At 52.0% G+C, this 20,885-nt stretch overlaps 6 protein-coding genes across 6 annotated transcripts; all 6 read left to right on the top strand.

Annotated features, from left to right (window-relative positions):
• Positions 1-631: 631 nt before the first annotated feature.
• Positions 632-2,865, top strand: A1O1_07630 (uncharacterized protein; the record flags this gene model as incomplete). Its single annotated transcript, XM_007728497.1, has 4 exons — positions 632-943; positions 993-1,245; positions 1,293-2,017; positions 2,065-2,865. The coding sequence occupies 4 exons, from the start codon at positions 632-634 to the stop codon at positions 2,863-2,865; spliced, it is 2,091 nt and encodes a 696-aa protein (XP_007726687.1).
• A 1,649-nt stretch (positions 2,866-4,514) lies between these two features.
• A1O1_07629 (uncharacterized protein) lies at positions 4,515-6,794 on the top strand (the record flags this gene model as incomplete). The annotated part of the gene is made up of 1 exon (XM_007728496.1): positions 4,515-6,794. One exon carries the CDS (start codon positions 4,515-4,517, stop codon positions 6,792-6,794), a length of 2,280 nt encoding a protein of 759 aa, XP_007726686.1.
• A 729-nt stretch (positions 6,795-7,523) lies between these two features.
• A1O1_07628 (uncharacterized protein) lies at positions 7,524-9,045 on the top strand (the record flags this gene model as incomplete). Its single annotated transcript, XM_007728495.1, has 4 exons — positions 7,524-7,586; positions 7,656-7,685; positions 7,742-8,725; positions 8,776-9,045. 4 exons carry the CDS (start codon positions 7,524-7,526, stop codon positions 9,043-9,045), a joined length of 1,347 nt encoding a protein of 448 aa, XP_007726685.1.
• A 1,127-nt stretch (positions 9,046-10,172) lies between these two features.
• A1O1_07627 (uncharacterized protein) lies at positions 10,173-14,268 on the top strand (the record flags this gene model as incomplete). Its single annotated transcript, XM_007728494.1, has 4 exons — positions 10,173-10,942; positions 10,989-11,170; positions 11,229-11,920; positions 11,968-14,268. The coding sequence occupies 4 exons, from the start codon at positions 10,173-10,175 to the stop codon at positions 14,266-14,268; spliced, it is 3,945 nt and encodes a 1,314-aa protein (XP_007726684.1).
• A 1,294-nt stretch (positions 14,269-15,562) lies between these two features.
• A1O1_07626 (uncharacterized protein) lies at positions 15,563-18,646 on the top strand (the record flags this gene model as incomplete). Its single annotated transcript, XM_007728493.1, has 1 exon — positions 15,563-18,646. One exon carries the CDS (start codon positions 15,563-15,565, stop codon positions 18,644-18,646), a length of 3,084 nt encoding a protein of 1,027 aa, XP_007726683.1.
• An 831-nt stretch (positions 18,647-19,477) lies between these two features.
• A1O1_07625 (uncharacterized protein) lies at positions 19,478-20,162 on the top strand (the record flags this gene model as incomplete). The annotated part of the gene is made up of 2 exons (XM_007728492.1): positions 19,478-19,730; positions 19,819-20,162. 2 exons carry the CDS (start codon positions 19,478-19,480, stop codon positions 20,160-20,162), a joined length of 597 nt encoding a protein of 198 aa, XP_007726682.1.
• Positions 20,163-20,885: the final 723 nt, after the last annotated feature.

Genomic DNA, 20,885 nt, shown 5'->3' with positions numbered 1-20,885 from the left:
ACTTCTCTGTTAGTTGCTGACTAGCCTTCAGGGTGTCGCATCCTTCTCCAATAGTCGACGCTGTCCTTTACCGCACCGAAGTGAGGTGAGATCAGGATAGTATGATGTTGGCCTCTTTTCTTCTCATTCTTTCAGGTGGGCCGTTCCCGATTTCCAAACTTATTAATGTCCTTCAATACTATGTCTTAAACTATGTTCTCAAGCGGTCCAGAGTACGTGAAGAGGTGGGCGACGTTGAGACAAGAGATCACGGTTCTGTGAGCCCAAGAGCGTGACTGGACCGGTTGATATGTTGCTTATTGCAGCTCACAGGCGCCTTGCATAGTAGGTATACAGCATCGAGATAAATCTCACAATGCTACTACTGCGATAGCTAGACTAACTCTGCCTGGTCGTCGTGTCATATTCATGCGTGCCATGTCTTTCAATTGAGGTAGGGAGGTCGCCGCAGCCAGCTACGGCAGGCTTGGCTGCGCGCATTGCGGGAGACTGATGGTTAGAAGCCATTTCTTGCGGTTGTCCGCAAACAGAGATAGTTGTTGTGCTCAAGCTCTACTACTTGGGAGCTTCAATCAGCTTCGTCCTATTAACTTTGCTTCGTTCAGACACTGACCTTTCATTGAATTATTTCATGGCTGGACATCAGCTTCTGATCGTGCCTTCTGAGAGGAGTCTCTCGCAAGCGGAGAGTTTGTCACTTGTCCAGATCTTCCTCAACGCTTCTCTGGCATGTATCGCGCATACGAGGGAGCTCATCCCATGGATGTCTCCGAGTCTCCGAACTCGTTACATTAACCACATCGACCCTTCTCTCCTGGTCCGTGGCGAGAACATGTACAAGACCTTCCAAGTTGCCAATCCCGAGGCCGATTGCACTGGGCAAGAGATCAGGATATTGGTGCCTGGCGGCCACAAATGTGCGGATCAGATAGTCGAGATGCTGGTGAGGATTGCATAATGACATGAATATGCCTTGTCTGACAGAGCGGTAGGAGAGAGGTGTATTCGAAGCGCTGGAACACGGCTTTTTGGACACCCTGCAAGTATTTGTGACCGACAACAATGGCGATCCTCCCACTGTCATTGAGTCGTATCGTTTTGCGTTCTCCTACAACAATGGCCTCATAAACAGCATCGAGTTGAGTCCCACGAATCACGTTTTCGTTCTGGACCATTTTCAGAAGAGTTTCAAAACTGCCATACGCGCTCTGCTTCGTTCTTTGAAATGTTTACCACGTCTTCCAGGTCCGCCATTATACATTACATTGCTGAGCAATACTAACCTTGAGCAGCCCGTCGGAAGCTAGGCATGAGCCTCACCTACAATGAAGCCTGTCCCGATATCTACCAACCGCCGGGTTTCATGGACACCGATCACCTGGAGCAGTCCAGTGGCCAACTACTATGTGGAGTGTTGGGGCATGTTGTCGAAGATATCGTAGGCAGCCTGGATACCAGTCACCACCAAGTGGATGTTGCTGTTTGCCGAAACCCCCTGAAAGACGCCGAGACGCCAATCGATCCACAGGATGCCGCCATGAGCAAACAATTGCAGGCAATGCAAAAGACATCTTCCATCCGGAGCACTGACTTAGTCTCGACATTGAGAGATTCCATCTCTCGCAAACGACGCAATGGGTCTCCGATCCCCAACGAGAAACGCCTGAAGCTTGTTGGAACGGAGAACCTACTTGTCAAAGAACAAGTCCAGGCGGACAACAAGCGGCTGAAACAACGCGAGGTCTCTGGGACCTCCATCGGAGAGATGATCGATACCGGAAGCAAGAATATTTCCGTCGCTTCACCGGTCAGCACTACACGAAATGATGGTCCATGCCTCATTATCAGCAAACTGGCAGAGCTGCTCGTCCACTCTTACGCCATCCAATGCGGACTCTCTGGAGATGACGGAATTGTCTTCGACCAAGCTTTGCTTGCAGACGGGATAATCAGGCGACGAAATCGGTCAACCCGGCTCCGGTGCGAGTGTGGCAGTGCCCTGACTTCGGGTAAAATGGTGAGCTTTCCCCAAACGCTCTCTGCTTGGTTTCTTATACGTCTCAGATCTACTGCGACATTTGTGACAACTGGCAGCACGCCAAATGCTACGGCTACGATGGAGGGTACCCCGTCAATCCACCAGCGGAGAGGATCTGCTACACCTGTTTGTTTTTTCCTGCAGACAAAGACTTTATGCATACCCCTGCATACATCATTTCCATACGACTTGCTGTGAGAGCATTAACAAGCCAAACTCGATCGAGCTCCGTTGTGGACGAGCAGAAATTGCAGATGATACTTCAACCAGTGCAATGCACCAAACAGCTCCTAGATGCAGTGATCACTCAGCTACTCTCCGAGGGCATCCTTTCAACCCATGACAGGCAAGGTTGGAAAGTTCGGTCGCTTGACGAGTCGAAGTTGCAGGGACTGAGGCAGAAGTACGGCAGTCCGTTCGCGTCAATCGATCAGTTCTACGACTGGGATATCGATGCCAAAGACCCACAACGGCGCACCTACCACATTGCACGCGCACTTGAAAAATATGCTCAAGGACAGGATTTCACAGCGGGCCAAGGGTGTATAGAGGTCGTCTCTTCCCATAAGCTGGGCGCGCCTATGAGGCGATGGGGTTATGTCCAGGACGAACCTGTCTCGGGCACGGGTTCCGTGGCATCAGACTCCCCTCCAGCAACACCAGTGCGCCGTCGCAAAGTCAGCATTTCACGTTTGTTGGTTAACATCGACCGCTCGCCCTCCGCAGGAAGCATGAGCTTCGAAGAATCATCGCTTCAAGCTCTCGAAGGCATGACCTGCAGCAGTGAAATCAGTCCCGCCAGCTCTACAGCGACAGCGGACTTGTAAGCACCAATGCCCGTCTGGCGTGGGGAGTTTTGTGGGTATGCGAGTTGGGACTCTCCAACCCGCAGTCGGTCGCTCTAATGGTCGCGATCTGGTGATAGTATGAGGCCTGAAGAGTAACTGCTGATGCGCACTGAGCTCTCTTGGCTTGTCACTCATATCGAGAATGCTCCGAGAAAATTGTATCCGTCCTTCGGGGTCCAAGATGTGTTGGGTGTCGTCAGAGAGGACTTTACAGCGTTATATGTTGTGGTGTGCTCAACTCCTCCGGCAAACCCAGCTCGTCAATTGACAAAGGGTCGGCTGAGTCTAATAAGACCACTGCAGACTGACAAACTTGATGTCTTCACTACAGGTAGGTAGTACAATGAATGTCAACAATGACACCGTCTTTACCATGTATCCTGTTCGACGGGTGGACTTGGCTATCAGTGTGCTTGAGAGTCCGTGAAGACTGCCAGGGAGAATCCTACCATGCCCGTCAATACTAAAATGAGCACCCCACATACACACACAGGATGTTGAAATATCTGCTCGTTCCGAAGGTCGAGATTAATTGCTAACAGTTCTCCTGAAGATCCCCGTGTGATTGTGGGAACATGAACGATACCGTCAAATGGTTAAGACACAGCAACATGCCTCGCTATTCGTCGATTCCACTAGGTTTGATCTGGAGGGTCAAGCTAACAGCGAGGGGACAACTGAACGAATCTGCAACATTCAGCACAACCCCTTGTATCCCAAACGGCCGGCGCAGAAACCAAGCGTCCCAATGCCAAAACTATCTGCCGCCGGACCATTTGACGTGGAGGGCTGCTAAAGTACCTATGTACCTAGGTATTTAGAGCCGTCCATGCCTCTTTTTGGTGTCTACATGACCCATCATCACGACCCGAGAGGCGCTTCAAGCATGTGAAGTAACCGCAAGAATGGCCCAGGGAAACATTTCATGGTGCTATCAACCACACACCACTCTTCCACCGGCTCCCATGCTCTATCGGGGGGGACGGTCAATCCACCCAAGGTTCTCCAGTAGTCAGTTACCTAATTGACACTTGCACCGAAGCTTGCGAGCCGTCTACGATCAACATGCACCCTGATGTTACGGTTAACGCTTTTGATCTTAGCCTTGGGACGAATCCTTGTTCTCCCTTTATCGGTCCCACACTGTTCGTCATCGATGGTCCAACTTCGTTCGGGCCTCTATCTCCATATCCTTAACTGTTCCCGTTCGTGGAAGGACCTGGTTGCCCATCATCGTTGGTCGGGCCCCATGCTGTTCAACACGAGATACTTCCCCTCCTTCAGTTCGTTCGACATGTACAAAACACTCTACCACATCTAGCTCATCGGACCGATTCGTCGCACCGGTAGAGCGGTTGGGCCGCAAGATCTCGACAGTCCGACTGGCATCATCCTCCAAACCTCCGACAGCTCCCTTCCATCTAGCAATTGCAACCGCAAAGAAAAACACTCAAGGAATAAACGAGGTCGAGAGTCGCTAGAAGATAACACAATCCTGGTCAACCGAGCAATGCTCTCTTGAAGAGGTGTCTATGGTACCAGCTCCATCTTGGGAGCTGCCGCACAAGATCTCCCCACGCACACGACGCGCAGAGGACTGCGTGGATAAGCTTCTTCGAAAACCCAGGATGGGAACCAGTCAGAGGTTTCGCTTGCCGAGCTCTCTCAGGCGGGAGAAGTCACAGTCTCATGCTCCAACCCGGCCGGCAGATGGAAAGGAATATAAAGCCCAACATATTCTTGGGCTCACAGAAACCGCTCTCAATACCGCCAGAAACGAGAGCATAAGCTCTTCGGCCACCACCAGGCTCCCCAGGCTCTCTTTTTCAGACTCCACGACGGAGTTTGGATCTTCTACTGCGCCAGCAGATCAGTCAGACCCCGATCAAATCCTGCATCTAAAGGCATCATCTCTGCTGTTACACGAAGATTACCATCTGAACAGAGACGGCGCAAGTTCAGTTCGCTCGGCGCGGCTCAAAGCATCCGCCTCCTCCTCCACACTGAACTCGTACTATGACGCACAGCGGACACCGCTCTCCATCTCACAACAGACCTCGGAGTCGTCCAGGCGTGACTTTGCCCTGCGTAAAGGCTTGCCCGTGGTCGTCCAATCCATAACTCCCGACCGGGAGTCGCTCCGTCATCTACGACCTTCTAGGTCGTCGAAGAAGCCAGAATCGAAGAACCTTCCGAAAGAAGGTCCTCGGTCGCCGGTTTCGCCAACCTGGACGCTGTTCTCCAGCCAGAGGTCATTGGCATCGTCTGAACAGCCAGCGGCCTCCAATTCCGCCCAGCATATCCTGGCCAGTCATGCGGACAAACGCCACAAAGATGTGCGTTTTCAGCCTTCTCCTCCACGGGCTCCGTCGAAGAACAAGAGGATGGAACCGTTGAGTGGTTCTGTGGCAGCTCGATCTGAAGTGTCTCATGTTAAAGTCAACATCAGGCGACCCAAAGTCGGCGCAAAGCATTGGTTCGACGGACTGGAGGGCGAAAGTAGCGAAGATGAGAGCATACATGAGCCGGAATTACAGCCAGGTTTTGTCGCTGGGATGGAGATGGCCTTCGGGGACGACAGCATCGGGCCAGTACCGAAGGAATCTCGCGGGACGGCTACGTTCATATCCGAGAGCTCGAGTCAGGATGCAGGTTCTATGCCCTCCAAGGCATCGGACCATGCTTCTCGTCATGCTCTTCCTGTTTCAACATCTCCTCCCCGGATCTCGACGCTTAATGCGAAGTCATCCAAGTCGACGCTCCGTGGCGGTCCGTCGAACAAGACTTCTTCACTGCCATCAAAGCCAAGGGGAAGTCCGCTGGCTTTTACTGATCTCCACCAGACCAGTGTTCTTGACCTATCCTCCTCGGAGGACGATGAAACTCAGCCTGCGGTGACGGACGCTACAGATCAAGCCCTGCCTCGTTTACGCGATAGTATAGCAGTGGAGTCACTCGTTGAATCGGAAATCGAGATAGGGACGGCCCAAGCTGTCGACACCAAACAGAATTCTTCTCTGCAAGCGACGCCCAGTTTACGGCGAGTGTACGGCAACCCAGCCAGGCGCAATACGAGGCTAGCAATGCATCGAGGCAACAATGCTAGTACACAGCCATCAACCTATCTTAGTGGTCAACCGTCGGCTCCAGCGCCGGAGGAGAACGATCTGCTCACCTCGTTTCCACCAACTCCTACTGACTCATATGCTTCACGCCGTGCCTCTCTGCAAGGCTCCTGCCGGTCCGACAATGCCAGTATAGAGAGCTGCAGACTTGTGAGCGTGACTCGGCAGGAGGAGTCGCTCCTGGCCGCAATGAGGTTAAGGAAGATGGCTTCCAACCAGTCGAACGGCAGCTCAGCCAGTCGCCGAATCCAAGCAGTAAGGGTCCCAGGTCGAAGACTCGCAGAACAACCACACGATGCGGCAGGCAGCCCTGTCGGAGAGTTCTCATATCGTCCTCAGGCACGAAAGCGCGACATTGCCCCGTCCATTTCCTCTGCAAATTTTGATAAGGTCTCCTATACAGCTCTCCAGACCGGCGCGTCAAATGACGCGAGCGTACGCTTTTCTCTTGCAAGCTTCAAAACGGAGACATCTCTGGATCACGAGACTGAAATGTCCTTGTCGCTGGGCATGGCTTCTCCTGTGTTGGTCGCGCCATCCCACAGCGCCAATCGCATGAGTCGTGTAACCTTTTTTTCCACATCGACCAATGACTCCAGAGATGAGTCATGTAGTCGACGAAGGAGCGGGTATCTCTCAACCCTGGAGGAGCTTCAAACCGTGCCCAAGAGAGATGAGATCTCGTCGCAGGATTTTATCGATTCCCCATATCGCGGATGGGAGGCAGAATATGCATTACCAGCACCATCTCAACCAAGGGCAGTGACAGCGGCGGCACATTAATAATCTGATAGCCCCTCCAAATATAGGCTACTCTCAGTCGGGTTGCTCTTTAAGTTCGTGGTTGATGGGCGCTGTATTGTTCTGGGCGTGTCACTTTGTGTGATTCCCATTGTTGGGATCTCCAAATGTCAATTCGATATCGATGATTACGCTGTGAGCGGTGCCAGCCAAGCAAGAGTAGCCAAGTTGCGGGAATCCATAAAGTACCTACCTGCAGTGCTAGAGAATAGGAGGAGAGAAGCAATGATAACATATCCAATCCAGAACCAGTACCTAGGTACCTAATATAGGACTGTTTCAGTACCTGAGTAGTAGGTCGTTAAACGACCTAGGTATTAATGATAGTAGTAATGGGTTGCAGTTGGACGCGCCAACAATTCCGCCAACTGTCAATCAAGGTCGGCCAAAACTTGTGCCAACATTCTCCCTCCTTGTTCTTTCCCCAATGGTGGACGGATACCACGTACGGGTCATGCGCCCTTCATCACATTCAACCTTCAAGTTGTAGTTGCTGTTAAACCTCTTCTCAGCGACTAGAACGTCTTCACAGTCCGACGTGCACAAAAACATGAACCCTCCTTTCCACGAGAACTTGTCCATTCCCTCGACGACCCTGTCTCTTCCTTCCGCATGACGGATTGCACTGGCTGGCGCAGTGCCAGTTCCTTACGGACGACACCCGCAAAGACTTTATAACATCCTTGGGTTATTGATACCCCCAACAGCAAGATGGCGGTGGGCAATCCGCCCAGGTTTTGGGGCGTACCGTTGCGCGACCTGACTTTGGGCCTGGTAAGAAAGCGCAGGATTGAAGATCTAGTGTATCTTATACAGCGGAACGCGGGCTGACCAGCGTGGCAGTTGACGGTTCAATTCTCTGCCTTCATTCTGGTGCGCAGTCTCAGTACCTACGTCCGAAACAGGATGAAACTGATCTCATGCGGCAGGTCCTCCATTACTCTCGTGTGATGTCTACGCCGGACGGGCATCGATATCTTCCTTCGACGGCCATCTTCCTTGTCGAATTGATCAAAGTGGTGGTTTGTTTGACGCTATCGTTATACGAGATCTCCCTCACAGTCCCCCGATCGATGCCCGCAACTTCCATTCTCAGCGCATTGGGAAATGCAACCTTCTCTGGCGACAGCTGGAAAATGGCGGTGCCAGCCGGTCTGTACACTTTGTCGAACAGTCTGCAGTATGTTGGTATCTCCAACCTCGATGCTGCTACCTTCCACGTCGTTTATCAATTCAAGACTTTCGTCACGGCGGTCTTCAGCGTTGTGCTCTTACGAAGGAAGATCTCGGCACGCCAATGGATATCCCTCATCCTGCTCATGGTAGGGGTCGCAATCGTTTCGTTACCTCAAGGCTCTACCCTGTCTCTGGCATCGAGCCACCACGCAAGGGTCTACACTCCTAGGTCATCGAATCCGTTGCACGAGCATGCCAATGTGGCGGACCCCGGTGCCCGACTCAGAAAGAGATCCGCCACATACGAAGGCATCGCGGAAGACGAAATGGCTCTGGACATCGCTGCTGTGGATGCATCGGCAGGGCTTCTCGCGGTTCTGGGCGTGTGCATCTTCTCGGGACTCGGAGGCGTCTACTTCGAGAAAGTCATCAAGGAATCCCCAAAGGTCACATCTATTTGGATTCGAAACGTCCAGCTGTCGGTTTATTCCCTCTTCCCGGCCTTTTTCATTGGAGTCATCTTCCTTGATGGCGAAACAGTGGCCAAGTATGGCTTCTTTGTCGGGTATAATTGGATTGTCGTTTTGTCAATCCTCGTCCAGACACTCGGCGCCATTGTTGCAGCATTCTGCATATTCTACGCCGACAACATATCCAAGAATTTCGCGATCAGCATCAGCATGGTTTTGAGCGGTCTAGCGAGTTTTGTGTTCTTTGATTATCCCGTGTCGAGACATGTAATTGCGTACCCATACCGCAATCACTTGGATCTGCTAATAGGTATCAGTTCCTCCTCGGCGCCTCTGTTGTCCTGGTCGCGACATGGCTGTACAACATCCAAGAAGCCCGTGCTCAGCGAGCCCCCTCGATCAAGATATACACGGAAAAGAAGACAACGCTGCACGGCGCAGCAGAGGCAAATGACATGTCCATTCAGATCCCTAAGACGTCTCTGAACCACGGGGAGACTGCGCTTGCTACTTCCCGACCGGGCTCGCCGAACCACAAGAAACGCAAGAACGACTCCCTGGGCTATTTCACGAATCATCATGATTAAGGGACAGCTGGTGTAGACGATGACTTACGATTGGATACGAAGGAGAGGACCTGTGGATATGCCGAGGGAAGATACAGCTGCTTGGACAGCTAGACTGATATTCTTAGAACCCGCAGACAGAATACAGACTGGCTTTTCGCCAGCGTCCCTCGAGGATGTGACTGGGCCAGGGAAGAGGGCACTGATACTAGATTGAGACAAGGGGGTCGCGTGGTCACGTGGTCACGTCCAGATTCTGATGTCGACGGCGCCTGCCTGCTGCCTCCCGTCCTCTGTCCCAGCCATTCTCCTGCCTCAGGCTTGATGTCCCTCCTCCTGTATCGGCTGCCTGCATCGATTTTTCAGTCTGATTGAGAATGTTTCTGATTGACACTTTTCCCTCACTGTCCACGGTCCCCCTTGTTGCCTATTGCACTACCTCTGCCTGTACTGTGGCTCATTCGTGCCATGGAGAACGCCGGACCTTTTTATGCAGCTTTTCGACGAGATTCCGTTACTGCATCCGGCCGTCTTTCAAACCGAGACCTGAGATCACAAGCGCCTGGATTCAACGGCACCCGTCCCCGTGAAGCTGGTAGTGGATACTTTTCACGGCACCTGCAAACTTCTTCTTCGAACGGTCAACCCTTGTACCCTTCGTTTGACCGCGATATCGATGTCCCACTCGACGAATTTGGTGAGAACCACGCCGGTATATCTACGTGCTCGGCTGCTCACAACATGATCAGACAGAGGCCTGCTTGAGGCAGACTTACAAGAATCGGGCTATTTTGAGCAGGAGAGCATCGCAGGGTCACCTCTGCCCCCGCACTCATATACTTCCCTTCCTGCCAGTGAGAGGCAAAGGCACCAGGCAGGTAGTAAGAATGGTCAAATTGGATTATTGGAAGCTCATGATGAAAATAGATGGCCTTGACCTTTCGTCGAAGTTCCAGATTTCCAGCTCACCCCCTGCGCACCCAACAACGAGCCCCACCATATCTGCTCTGCGAAATCATCGCACAGGTCGAGTAAGCTCGTCCAATGAGCCGCGAATATTGCCACCATTGCGAAGTCCTGCAGAAGCCTTCAAAGGAATCGCTGCAGAACAGAACAACAATGTTTCATTCTCAACGGCAAGATCGAAGATGCCTCTGAATCCTCCCCTGCCTGTGGTCCAGGGTATTCACCTTATCCCAGCAACAGCGCTGCCAGACAAACTTCGCTCTGTGTTCAAGTTCCATGTTTTCAACGCGATTCAATCCAAGTGTTTCTCAACTGCTTTCAAGACAGATGACAACATCGTCGTTTCGGCCCCAACAGGAAGCGGCAAGACAGTTGTCATGGAGCTTGCCATTTGCAGACTCATGGCCAAATTCCGTGGTGAGGATTTCAAAATTATCTACCAGGCCCCTACCAAGTCACTGTGCTCCGAGAGACACCGAGACTGGCGGGCTAAATTCGGCGTTCTCGACCTGCAGTGCGCCGAACTCACCGGTGATACGGAGTCTAGCCACTTGCGAGACGTACAAAGCGCGCACATAATCATTACTACCCCAGAGAAATGGGATAGTGTCACTCGGAAATGGAAAGACCACGCCAGGCTCATGCAGCTCGTGAAACTGTTCCTGGTTGATGAAGTCCATATTCTCAAGGAGAGTCGCGGTGCAACTCTGGAAGCTGTCGTCTCACGTATGAAATCTGTGAGTTCGGATATCAGATTCGTTGCATTGTCCGCGACGGTTCCAAATTCGGAAGATATTGCCACTTGGTTGGGTAAAAGTCCCACTAAACAGCACTTGCCCGCACATCGGGAGGTCTTTGGTGAAAGCTTCCGGCCTGTGGTCCTCAATAAACATGTATATGGCTTCGAAGCTAAATGCAATGATTTTGGTTTGGGGGAGTTATTGACACCGCAGTAAGTCATCATTGCGGATCTCGATCTGACAACTCACATTGGATAGCATACCCAACGTCATCGCAAAGCATGGCAAAGGCAAACCTGTGATGATTTTCTGTCCTACGCGACGAGCATGCGTCACTACAGCTAGGATGCTGGCGGATTTGTGGACTGGCTCACACTCCTCGCAACGTCTTTGGCGTGGACCGGACAGGCCACTTTCGTTTTCAAATCCCGAAGTTCGTGGTATGTCTATTGGATGTCACTTTCTTTTGTGCTTCTCGTTTTGACCTTCGCCTGATAGCCACCTCCGGAGCTGGTGTCGCCATTCATCACGGGGGCCTGACAGCGGAAGATCGTCGTGGTATCGAGCAGGCTTTTCTGGAAGGGCAGATCAACGTCCTCTGCTGCACATCAACACTGGCTGTGGGTGTGAACCTACCATGCTACTTGGTAATCCTCAAAGGAACTACCAGCTGGAACGGCAGTGGTTTCCACGAATACGCTGATCTCGAGGTGATGCAAATGCTAGGCAGAGCTGGCCGACCGCAGTTTGAGACTTCGGCATGTGGAGTGATCCTCACTCGAAAAGATAAGGTTTCCCAATACGAACGAATGGTGTCAGGAGAAGAACTGCTTGAGAGCTGTCTTCACCAGAATCTGATCGAACATCTCAACGCCGAGATCGGTCTAGGCACTGTACGCGACCTGGATACGGCAAAGCAATGGCTGGCGGGCACGTTCATGTACGTCCGAGTCATGAAAAATCCCTCGCATTACAAACTTAGAGAAGGCGTCGACCATGACAGCGAGGACGAGCTGTTGGAGCTGTTGTGCGAGCAAAACATCTCATTGCTTCGGGATGCTGGCTTCATCAACCAGGACCCCCGACTGACCTCGACTGCATATGGCGAAGCAATGGCACGATATTGTGTCAGTTTCGACACTATGAAGTTGTTTGTGGGGTTGCCTCCAAAAGCTAAGACTTCTGAGATTGTTCGTAAGACTACTACTAGGAGAGGTTTCACACTGACTCCTGGCAGCTCTCGGTATTAACGCAAGCACGCGAGTTTCGAGAAGTAAGGATGCAAGCGGGTGAGAAGTCGTTCTACAAGGAGATCAATAAGGCACCAGAGATCAAATTCCCCATCAAGGTTGACATCGCATTGCCAGCACACAAAGTCTCGCTTCTAATCCAGGCCGAGTTGGGGAACGTCGCGATACCTGACGGCGAGAATCATGGAAAACATCACCAACAGCATAGGCATGACAAGTGCACTGTTTTCACACATGCCAATCGCCTGATCCGATGCATAATCGATTGTCAGACCTACTTGAAGGACGCCATCTCGACGCGACAGGCCCTAGAGCTCGGTCGCAGCCTCGCTGCCCGAGTTTGGGACAATACAGCCAGTCAACTCAGACAGATCGATGGTCTCGGTGAAGTATCTGTTCGAAAACTGGCTTCAGCCTCGATTAACAGCATCGAGACATTGCTGAATACCGAGCCTTCCCGCCTTGACCTGGTTCTGGGAAAGAATCCCCCATTCGGTCGTGAACTCCTCAAGAAGCTTGAGAGCTTTCCAAACCTGAGAGTGTCCGTCAAGGAGACCGGCCGAGAACTCCAGCCTGGTAGGGGTGTGGTAATCAACTTTGTCGCGGACATTGGTTTCTTGAACATCGCACCACCGAGGAGCTTTAGGAAGAAGCACCACCTATATGTCTGCTTCTTGGCAGAAACAGCTGATGGTGACCTTCTCGACTTCCGCAAGATCAGTGCAAAGAAGGTGGGCGAGGGTGAGGAGATATCTCTCACCACGCAGCTCACAAAGCCTACCAGTCATTTGAATTGCTATGTCATGTGTGATGATATCGCCGGGACCAGCAAATATGCCGAGCTACGTCTATCAGGAATTCCAGACTCAATCTACCCTGGCCCTCGGCATTTAGAAGACGTGACGCCAAAGTCCACAGCTACTTCGAGCCGAAATCGTCAAAACGCAAGTGCCTGGGACGACGAATTCGATGACGGTGGAATCAACGATCAAGATCTTCTGTCGCTTGAAGCGCATGCAGACGACATCGAAGTTATTGAAGACCTCGACGCTATTCTGGCTGAAGAAAGCAGGCGCCAAAAAAAGTCTACCAAGGCGTCCCCGACTGTGACTCCTCAGGTAAAACATGAACTTATCGAGGACGCTGATCACACTGCGCATCGAGAACCAACACGTCTCAGAAACGGTCGTTGGACTTGCCAGCACGATTGTGAAGAACGCGGTAGGAAGTGCAAGCACAAATGCTGTGCGGAAGGAGTGGCCAAGCCCAGACGCCGGCCCAAGGCCGAATCCAAGTGCAAAGCCGTAGAAAAGGTTCAAACGACATTGAGAAACGTGACGACCGCCGGGAAGGCAAAAGCAAATCCCAACTTGCAAAATACAAACGTCTCGGCGAAATCGCAGAAGTCCACACAAAGAAGTGACTACAGCGAGACTACCTCAATGAGAGGCAAGGAAGATTCGGCGGAACCAGCACGTAAGAGAACAAAATATTCTGCCGAGCCAGAGTCCGACGATGGCCATCTTGAACAACCAAGCCGTCTGCAGCGGGTTGACGGCACTAAAGAACCCAGCCCAGAGGTCGAGCTGTCTAACAACCGAGAGAGCCTATCGAATGTGGAAGATGGCAACATTATGAACGGAGACAACACCCCTTTTGATCCGATTCCCAGCGACGCGTGTCCAGTGGATGCCGACCTTCCCAGCAGAGAGGCGTCTATCTCCCATGAAGAGGGCATAACGCCCGTCATTCAGCGAGGAGCCGAGGATACCTGGTCCGGACAGGACTGCTTCCCTGACTTCTTAACTTCGGAATTTGATCTCGGTGGTTTCGAACCACCACTTGAGCATGTTGCAATGTCCGATGTGCAGAGACCTTCCAAAGGGCTGTTTATCACGGGATTCAGCAGCAGTCCAGTCAAACCCTCCATCGAGAACACCGTTCCAGACGATAGAGCAGATGATGCGTCCGAAATGGCGGTGGATCGCGCTTACCCTTCGATTGGGTCAATTGATATCACATCAAACATCGGCTACCGAGTCGATCTGCTGGGTAAGAGTTTGACGGGATCCGACCCAGGGACTCCCACCGAGATCACGGCGGAGACCCCGGAAAGAACAGAACTGCCAGCGATCACAGTGCCAAAAGAGCGAGTTGCTGTAAGCATGCCACAAGAGGGCCAGGCAGACCGTCAACAACAGATGCACGATGAAGATCAGAAGAAGAAATGGGAGGGTGTTGACCAGTGGATTTATGATGCATTCCATGAGTACGTTGAGCTTGTTTGAACACAATAGGGCAAATGTACCCTGACTAGCCTGTGCTTTGACAACAGTCAGTGAGGGAACCGGGCGGTATTCACATATATAGACAAGTATTGTGCGAGAGCTGTACACGGCTGTGAAATGGCCGGCCTATGCTTGATAGATGATGAGCGGGGCCGAAGAAAGAGTGCAGTAGAAGTGAATACAAGCGCTGTGTACATTTGCAGTGAGGACAATATTGCTGCTTTGGCCGTTAGCCCAGACTGCAGCCTGAACCCGATGCAATTCAGGAGATGCTCATATTCTCTTCTATCAGACTTCCCACGCTTTAGCAATCAAGCTCTCGCAAATTCAAATTCGATATTTTCTCACTCATAGTGATACCCATCAAACTCTGTAAGAGGGGACTTGTCGCCAGGCCCTCGCATCCTTTAAGCGCCAGCCCCTTACGCCCTCAAAGGGGACTTCCCAGCCTCTTTCGATCAGCTCAGAAGCGAGGATCTTGCCGTTGAACTTGTGCTTGCCCGAGTCTTCGGTAGGGGAAAAGAGCAGTTCTGGCAACTCGCCGAGTGACCCCAAGGCGAAGGGGCGAGATGCGTGGCATTGTTTCCTTTCGCACCCGGAGTTCATCTCGGAAATGATAGGCACTTACCTCGGTATTGATATGTCTTTTCTGTAGGAAGAGTCTAGGCCAACTGCTCAGCCATAAGATCTTCTCATTGCCACCCCCCTTTATTGATCGTGGATAGTAACGCGTACGCGAGGCTGACCACTCATCATCGACTGGACGCGTCAACCGTTGCAGTCCGGCGGCTCATTTTGCAGGCGGGTAGGTAACGCGAGTGGGTCGCGGTGGCTCAGCCGGCTCAGGGAGAGTGGGACGGGAATCCGAATCCTGAGCAGGTCTTTGCTCGAGGTGAGTACGTACCAGATTTATGGAAGATGCACCAACGTGTTTAGTAGACAGAGCCTTAGCCACGAGAGATATCTTAGAGATCGAGCATCATACGTCCCGTCAAGCTGTCCTAACTCTTATAAAGGTGCCCCGGGGTCTGTCCAGCGACGGGAAGATCTCAAATCGACGCACGGCCATTGGCTCGATGGGGAATGGTCTGGCGCGAGATATCACGGACATGGAGTTTTTCCGACTCTCTACTGCGAAGCATTGCAACTTTTGCTTTTAGTCTGGAGCATAGAGACCTCGTTGTGCATATCGCAGCCTCAGGCTGATGATCCTGTCCGTCGTCCTTCCGCCTCTTGTTCCTGTTCTCAACTCACCCGCGAAGCCTGGCTTGGGCCAGTCCTGTAAGCAGCAACCATGCTGCTGAAGCCCAAGGAGGAGGGTGACACTCCGGCAGATAGCGATGTACGCGGCCTGCGCAAAAGCCGAGTTCAAAATCCTTGGACATGGCGACCTCTCACGCTCATTACCACGGCTTTGGCGCTTCTGTCACTCTCTCTCATTGTTCGCTCGTCCCTCAAACTCCAGGTCGATCCGCAAGGATGCGTCATGTCGATGATGACACCGACCTACATCAAGCTATCCGGATTCGATTCCGAGCATTCGCGCTTTGCGACTAAGTACTCGCTCTATCTGTATCGGGAAGAGGGGGTCGACGAATACACACGAGATAACATAGGCTTGCGGGGAGCCCCGGTGCTCTTCATCCCAGGGAATGCTGGCAGTTACAAACAAGTGCGGTCCCTCTCTTCAGAAGCGTCCCGGTATTACCACAACGTCTTGCGGCATGATACGGCTGCTATCCAGGGAGGTGTAAGGCCTTTAGACTTCTTCACGATCGATTTCAACGAGGACCTGTCTGCCTTCCATGGCCAAACTCTGCTGGATCAAGCAGAGTACGTCAATGAAGCTGTCGCCTATATCCTCTCTCTATACCACGATGCAAATCGGCTGCGGCGAGATCCTCAATTACCCGACCCGAGCGCTGTCATTCTGATCGGACATTCGATGGGAGGAATAGTTGCTCGCACTGTCCTTGCGACGCCGAAGTATCAGGCAAATTCGGTCAATACCATCATCACTATGTCCACTCCTCATGCACGCCCGCCGGTCACCTTCGATGCCGATGTTGTCACACTGTATCAACAAGTGAACAAGTACTGGCGAGATTCGTATCTGCAAAGATGGGCTAGCAACAATCCCCTATGGCACACCACGCTGATCTCTATCGCGGGGGGAGGACGAGACACCACAGTTCCATCAGACTACACGAACATCGCCTCTTTAGTGCCAGAGAGCCACGGGTTTACCGTCTACACTTCGACGATACCAAATGTCTGGACATCCATGGACCATCTTGCGATCACCTGGGCCGACCAAGTGCGGAAAGTCATCATCAGGTCACTGTACGATGTTGTGGATGTCCGCCGTGCCGGACAAACCAAGCCGCGATCCGAACGAATGAAGACCTTCAGGAAGTGGTTCTTGACTGGACTCGAGGACGATGCGCCAAAGGCACTAAAGGACACCGCACATGAAGTTCTTCTCACGCTGGGCGATGTATCCAGATCGTCAATGGCCAAAGACTATCATGTGACTCTACGACAGCTTGGAGCTCAAGACGAGATGTCTGCAACTTTGCTACCAATCCCATCTGTGGACAATTCAACCTCGAAGCGGTTTTCCTTCCTTACAGATCAGCAGATGGATGTCGAAGGGAGTCTTGATAAGATAGAAGTCCTGTTCTGCAGTGCCTTTCCCCTTGCCGGAGGTCAGACTTCGATGCCATTATCTGTCCAGATTGATCTTTCACCCGGAGATCCTAGCGCGACAAGGTTGGCATGTAAAAGGCCTGCCAACGACGGCATTCAGCTCCCTGCTTCCACAAGAACGTCACAATTTGCGTTTGAGCAGCGACCAGCATTTACCTACCTAAACTATGATCTTAGAGACCTCCAAGATCATCAATTCGTGGCTGTCGTCGACAAGTCTATCGAGATCAGCAAGTCGTGGGCTTATGGGGAAATTGTATCGACCGCTGACTCGGTCATTCAAAGTGATGTGAGCCTTCTGAGACTCCTCCTCCGAGGTCTACATGTGGAGCTTCCTCCTAACCGACCTCTGGTGACCGAGGTTCGTATTCCCTCACTAAAATCGAGCTTGCTGGCCTACAAACTCCAACTACGTCAACATGGCTGCGGTGCAGACTCGGAACTATTCACACCGCTGTTGAGGCAGCATATTGACAGCCCATACGAATCAAAGTATTTTGTCAATTTCAAACAAGGAGACGTCAACCTTCACGGGGTAGCGCCCTTCATGCCTCCCTCTTTGGACGGTCGCGAGGCGGAGGCCGGGATTGCCTTTCAGATTTGGTCTGATCCAACATGCAATTCTTCTACGGAGATTCGTCTATTTGCAGACCCTATCGGCAGCCTGGGTAAGCTCGTAGTGAGGTATCGCACTGTCGCCGCGGCATTTCCCTTGCTGGTGGTTGCGATGGTGCTACGCAAGCAATTTCGAGTTTACGACAACACTGGAATCTTCATCTCGTTCACCGAAAGTCTGGATCAGAGCCTACGACTCGCGCTGCCAGTTCTCCTACTGTCCATGACCTTTTTTGCCACCGCCTTTACCACCACGAGTTCTCTGAGTGCTGGTCCTGATCATCATCAGCACAGTAATGGAACAAGCATCAATTTTGCCCAGAACGACCTTCTGTTGGGGTCACAAGACACATTTTTCTGGTTTCTGGTGCCTTTGGCGGGCCTGATCAGCATTGGGGCATGCGTGGTATTGAACTACGCTGTTTTGGCATTGTTACAGCTCGTTGTCTTTGTCTCCAACCTGCTATCGCAACGGTATGTCAAGCTGGACGACAGTGATAAGGGCATTGCCTCTGCCTTCGTGGCAAGTACTCCCCGTCGCCGAGCCATCAACACTGCGGTGCTTCTGCTCCTTGTTGCCACCATAATACCCTATCCATTCGCCTATGTGGTCGCCTGTGTTGTCCAGCTTACAACGTGCTCACGAGCGTTGCGCCATGCAATGGAATGCAGGTCTGGGCCTGCATTCAACTTCTTCAACTACACATACTCGATACTTATCTTAATGCTCTGGGTCTTGCCGATCAACGTGCCGGTCTTGGTTGTCTGGATCCACAACCTCTCGGTGCACTGGTTGACGCCTTTCTCCTCCCATCACAACGTCTTGTCAATAATGCCGTTCATCCTGCTGGTCGAAACGCTCTCCAGCGGCATGATGGTTCCCTCTGTTCGGCCGTTCAGGTGGGCAACCAATATCCTATTCTTTGTTCTCGCCGTCTATGCCGCGTTGTACGGCATGACATACGCCTACAGATTACACTACATTGCGAACATCATTGCTCTGTGGTTGGTTTTATTACATTTCTCAACATACCAAAGACGCGTGCCTGCATAGACCACTCTTGCACGACGGTCCTTCGGTTCGGTCGGCTGTAGCTACAACGTTGTCTGGAATTACAGGGTTTGGAGTTAAAAGGAGTATTTGTGGGACATTCAGCGCTCAGCAAGCAGCCACAGTGGGCGCGACCGGGCCGGCCAGGGCCGTTTGATATTAGATGTCACAATCATCTTGTTCAGAAAGACATTAGGAAGTCCTGTAACTACTGATCAGGAAGCCTCTCTGGATCTCTCCTGTTCCGCCTTATGCATTTGATGTGCTCACGCTAGAGGATACCAAAGACAACCAGGCCACGCTGGCCGAAGGTTCCCGGCCACCGTCAGCGTTCCCAGTCGCATATGACGAGACATTACCGGCTGCTACGACCGGCCCGGTCATCGGCCGTCGTGCGTGGTACGTACATACAATCAGTCTGCCGTCGGCATGCATGAACATTAATTCCGCCCGATTTATCCAAGTTCCTTGGTGTCCTCCACGCAGATTTCTTTTGCTACATATCTCCTCAAACAACCTTGGTTTTTTCTGACATTGCCTGCGTGTTTGCGTCAACGCCTTTGCCTACCCAGCCGCAGGGCTGACTTACAATACCTCGAAAAGAACGACGAGGGCACAGGGAAGGCTCGATGAGACCACTGACGTGACAGACCAGGGTCGAGCTTTCCATACGGTGAACTGATTTCCCTCCCGCCACCGTGGCCATTCGCATCATTTCGACATGAACATAGATGTCTTACCTCGTCAGCCTTCGAATGGGTATCACATACACTTCGCATGAATAGCGAGTCCTTATAGCTTCAGTATCAGCCCTGTCATATTCTTGTCCCAGCTATGACGATCGAGCATGAGTATGTGATCATCCTTATCTTCAGCGGCTTGTCACTGGCGATGTCCGACCCGGACAACTTTCTACCAAGCCAGAGCGAGCCTCTACCGTTTACTGTCAACAAAGACGCAGTCAGTAAGAATCCCGCAGATGCGTGGAGCCTTGGTATCACGTTACTGTGCCTCTTATTTGTCCTCCTGCTGGGACTGGCGGTGCGGAAACTGTACGAGAGGGCGTTGCGGAAGCGACGAGTGCTGGGTGAGTCGGTGCTACCTACCTCGGACCACTACGATTGAAATGCAGTGAGATCGGAACCTCTGACCATAATTTTCTAAGAAAGCAGCAGATGGAATTGTGTATCCTGATTCTCTTGGCCAATTCCTGGCGGAGAGGTTGGCCAACTCGTCTCATGCTACCCCTCAGCCGCCTGGGAGCAATGTCAGTGAAGAAGACCAGGCCAGACAGTACAGGGAAGAAGCCCGCGGCCACCAGCGTACTCCTCATGCCACATCGTCGAATTTGCCAGAGATGTCAATGTCGGCGAATTTTCCTGCTAGACCGCATTCGCCAGGGAGTACTGCCAGTGAAGAAGCCGAACTTCACCAGATCCAGGAAGCAGCTCGGACGAACTCTCAGAGCGTCGGCTCCGATGATCCTCGTGCCGCTCCGCTTACCTTGCAAGAAGTATGAATGAAGTCTCCTGTTGGAACAGCATTCTCTGAAGAATCACCACTGGGGTTTTGCTCGGTGAGCTTCGGTTCCTGGTGGGATGGGAAGTGATTAGATGGCTGTTGGCAGCCGGGCTTACTTGGCCATCTCGACCAACCATCTTGTGCATCCCTTGGTGGTATGAAAGAGCGTCCGGCAGGCCCAACATGTCAGCGAGCTGACAAGCGAGCGCATCAGTCAAGAGAGCCTAGTTCCTTCGGTCACCGGAGTTTTCACTAGATCACCAGCAACGACCAAACGAAACCGAGGCCCTGTCGTTTCGTGCCAAGGCAGCGTTTGGCATATTGTATAGGTGCATGCCATTTGGACCCGCAAAGGTGCTAGGAAGGCATGAGTGATTGTTCGAATGAGACCTCACATTGGGACTTTTCAGAGGAGTAAATGTCCTCCATCAGGAGATACAGTTCGAATGAAAACGGCATTCTGATTGTGCAAGGGCCACGTGCCATGGAGCAGTGTACGATACAAGGAGCTACTATCACTCCGGAAGTGAAATAGGAGTGAAACCATTTGTTTGCCTCAAGAAGCGGGGACATAACTCCTTCATGAAGCAAAGTGGGACATCACAAGCTTATGTCTTTTGTTGCTGTGAAGATCCGTTCTCACCTGAGGTGCTTCTCACTCTGTGCGGGATTGTTCCCACGCCATCCTCAGCACGATCTCGTCCTTGTATCCAGAGAATGA

This window comes from Capronia coronata, assembly GCF_000585585.1.
Source record: "Capronia coronata CBS 617.96 chromosome Unknown acBCG-supercont1.7, whole genome shotgun sequence".
Lineage (NCBI taxonomy): Eukaryota > Fungi > Ascomycota > Eurotiomycetes > Chaetothyriales > Herpotrichiellaceae > Capronia > Capronia coronata.
This window is presented reverse-complemented; position numbering and strand designations above follow the sequence as displayed.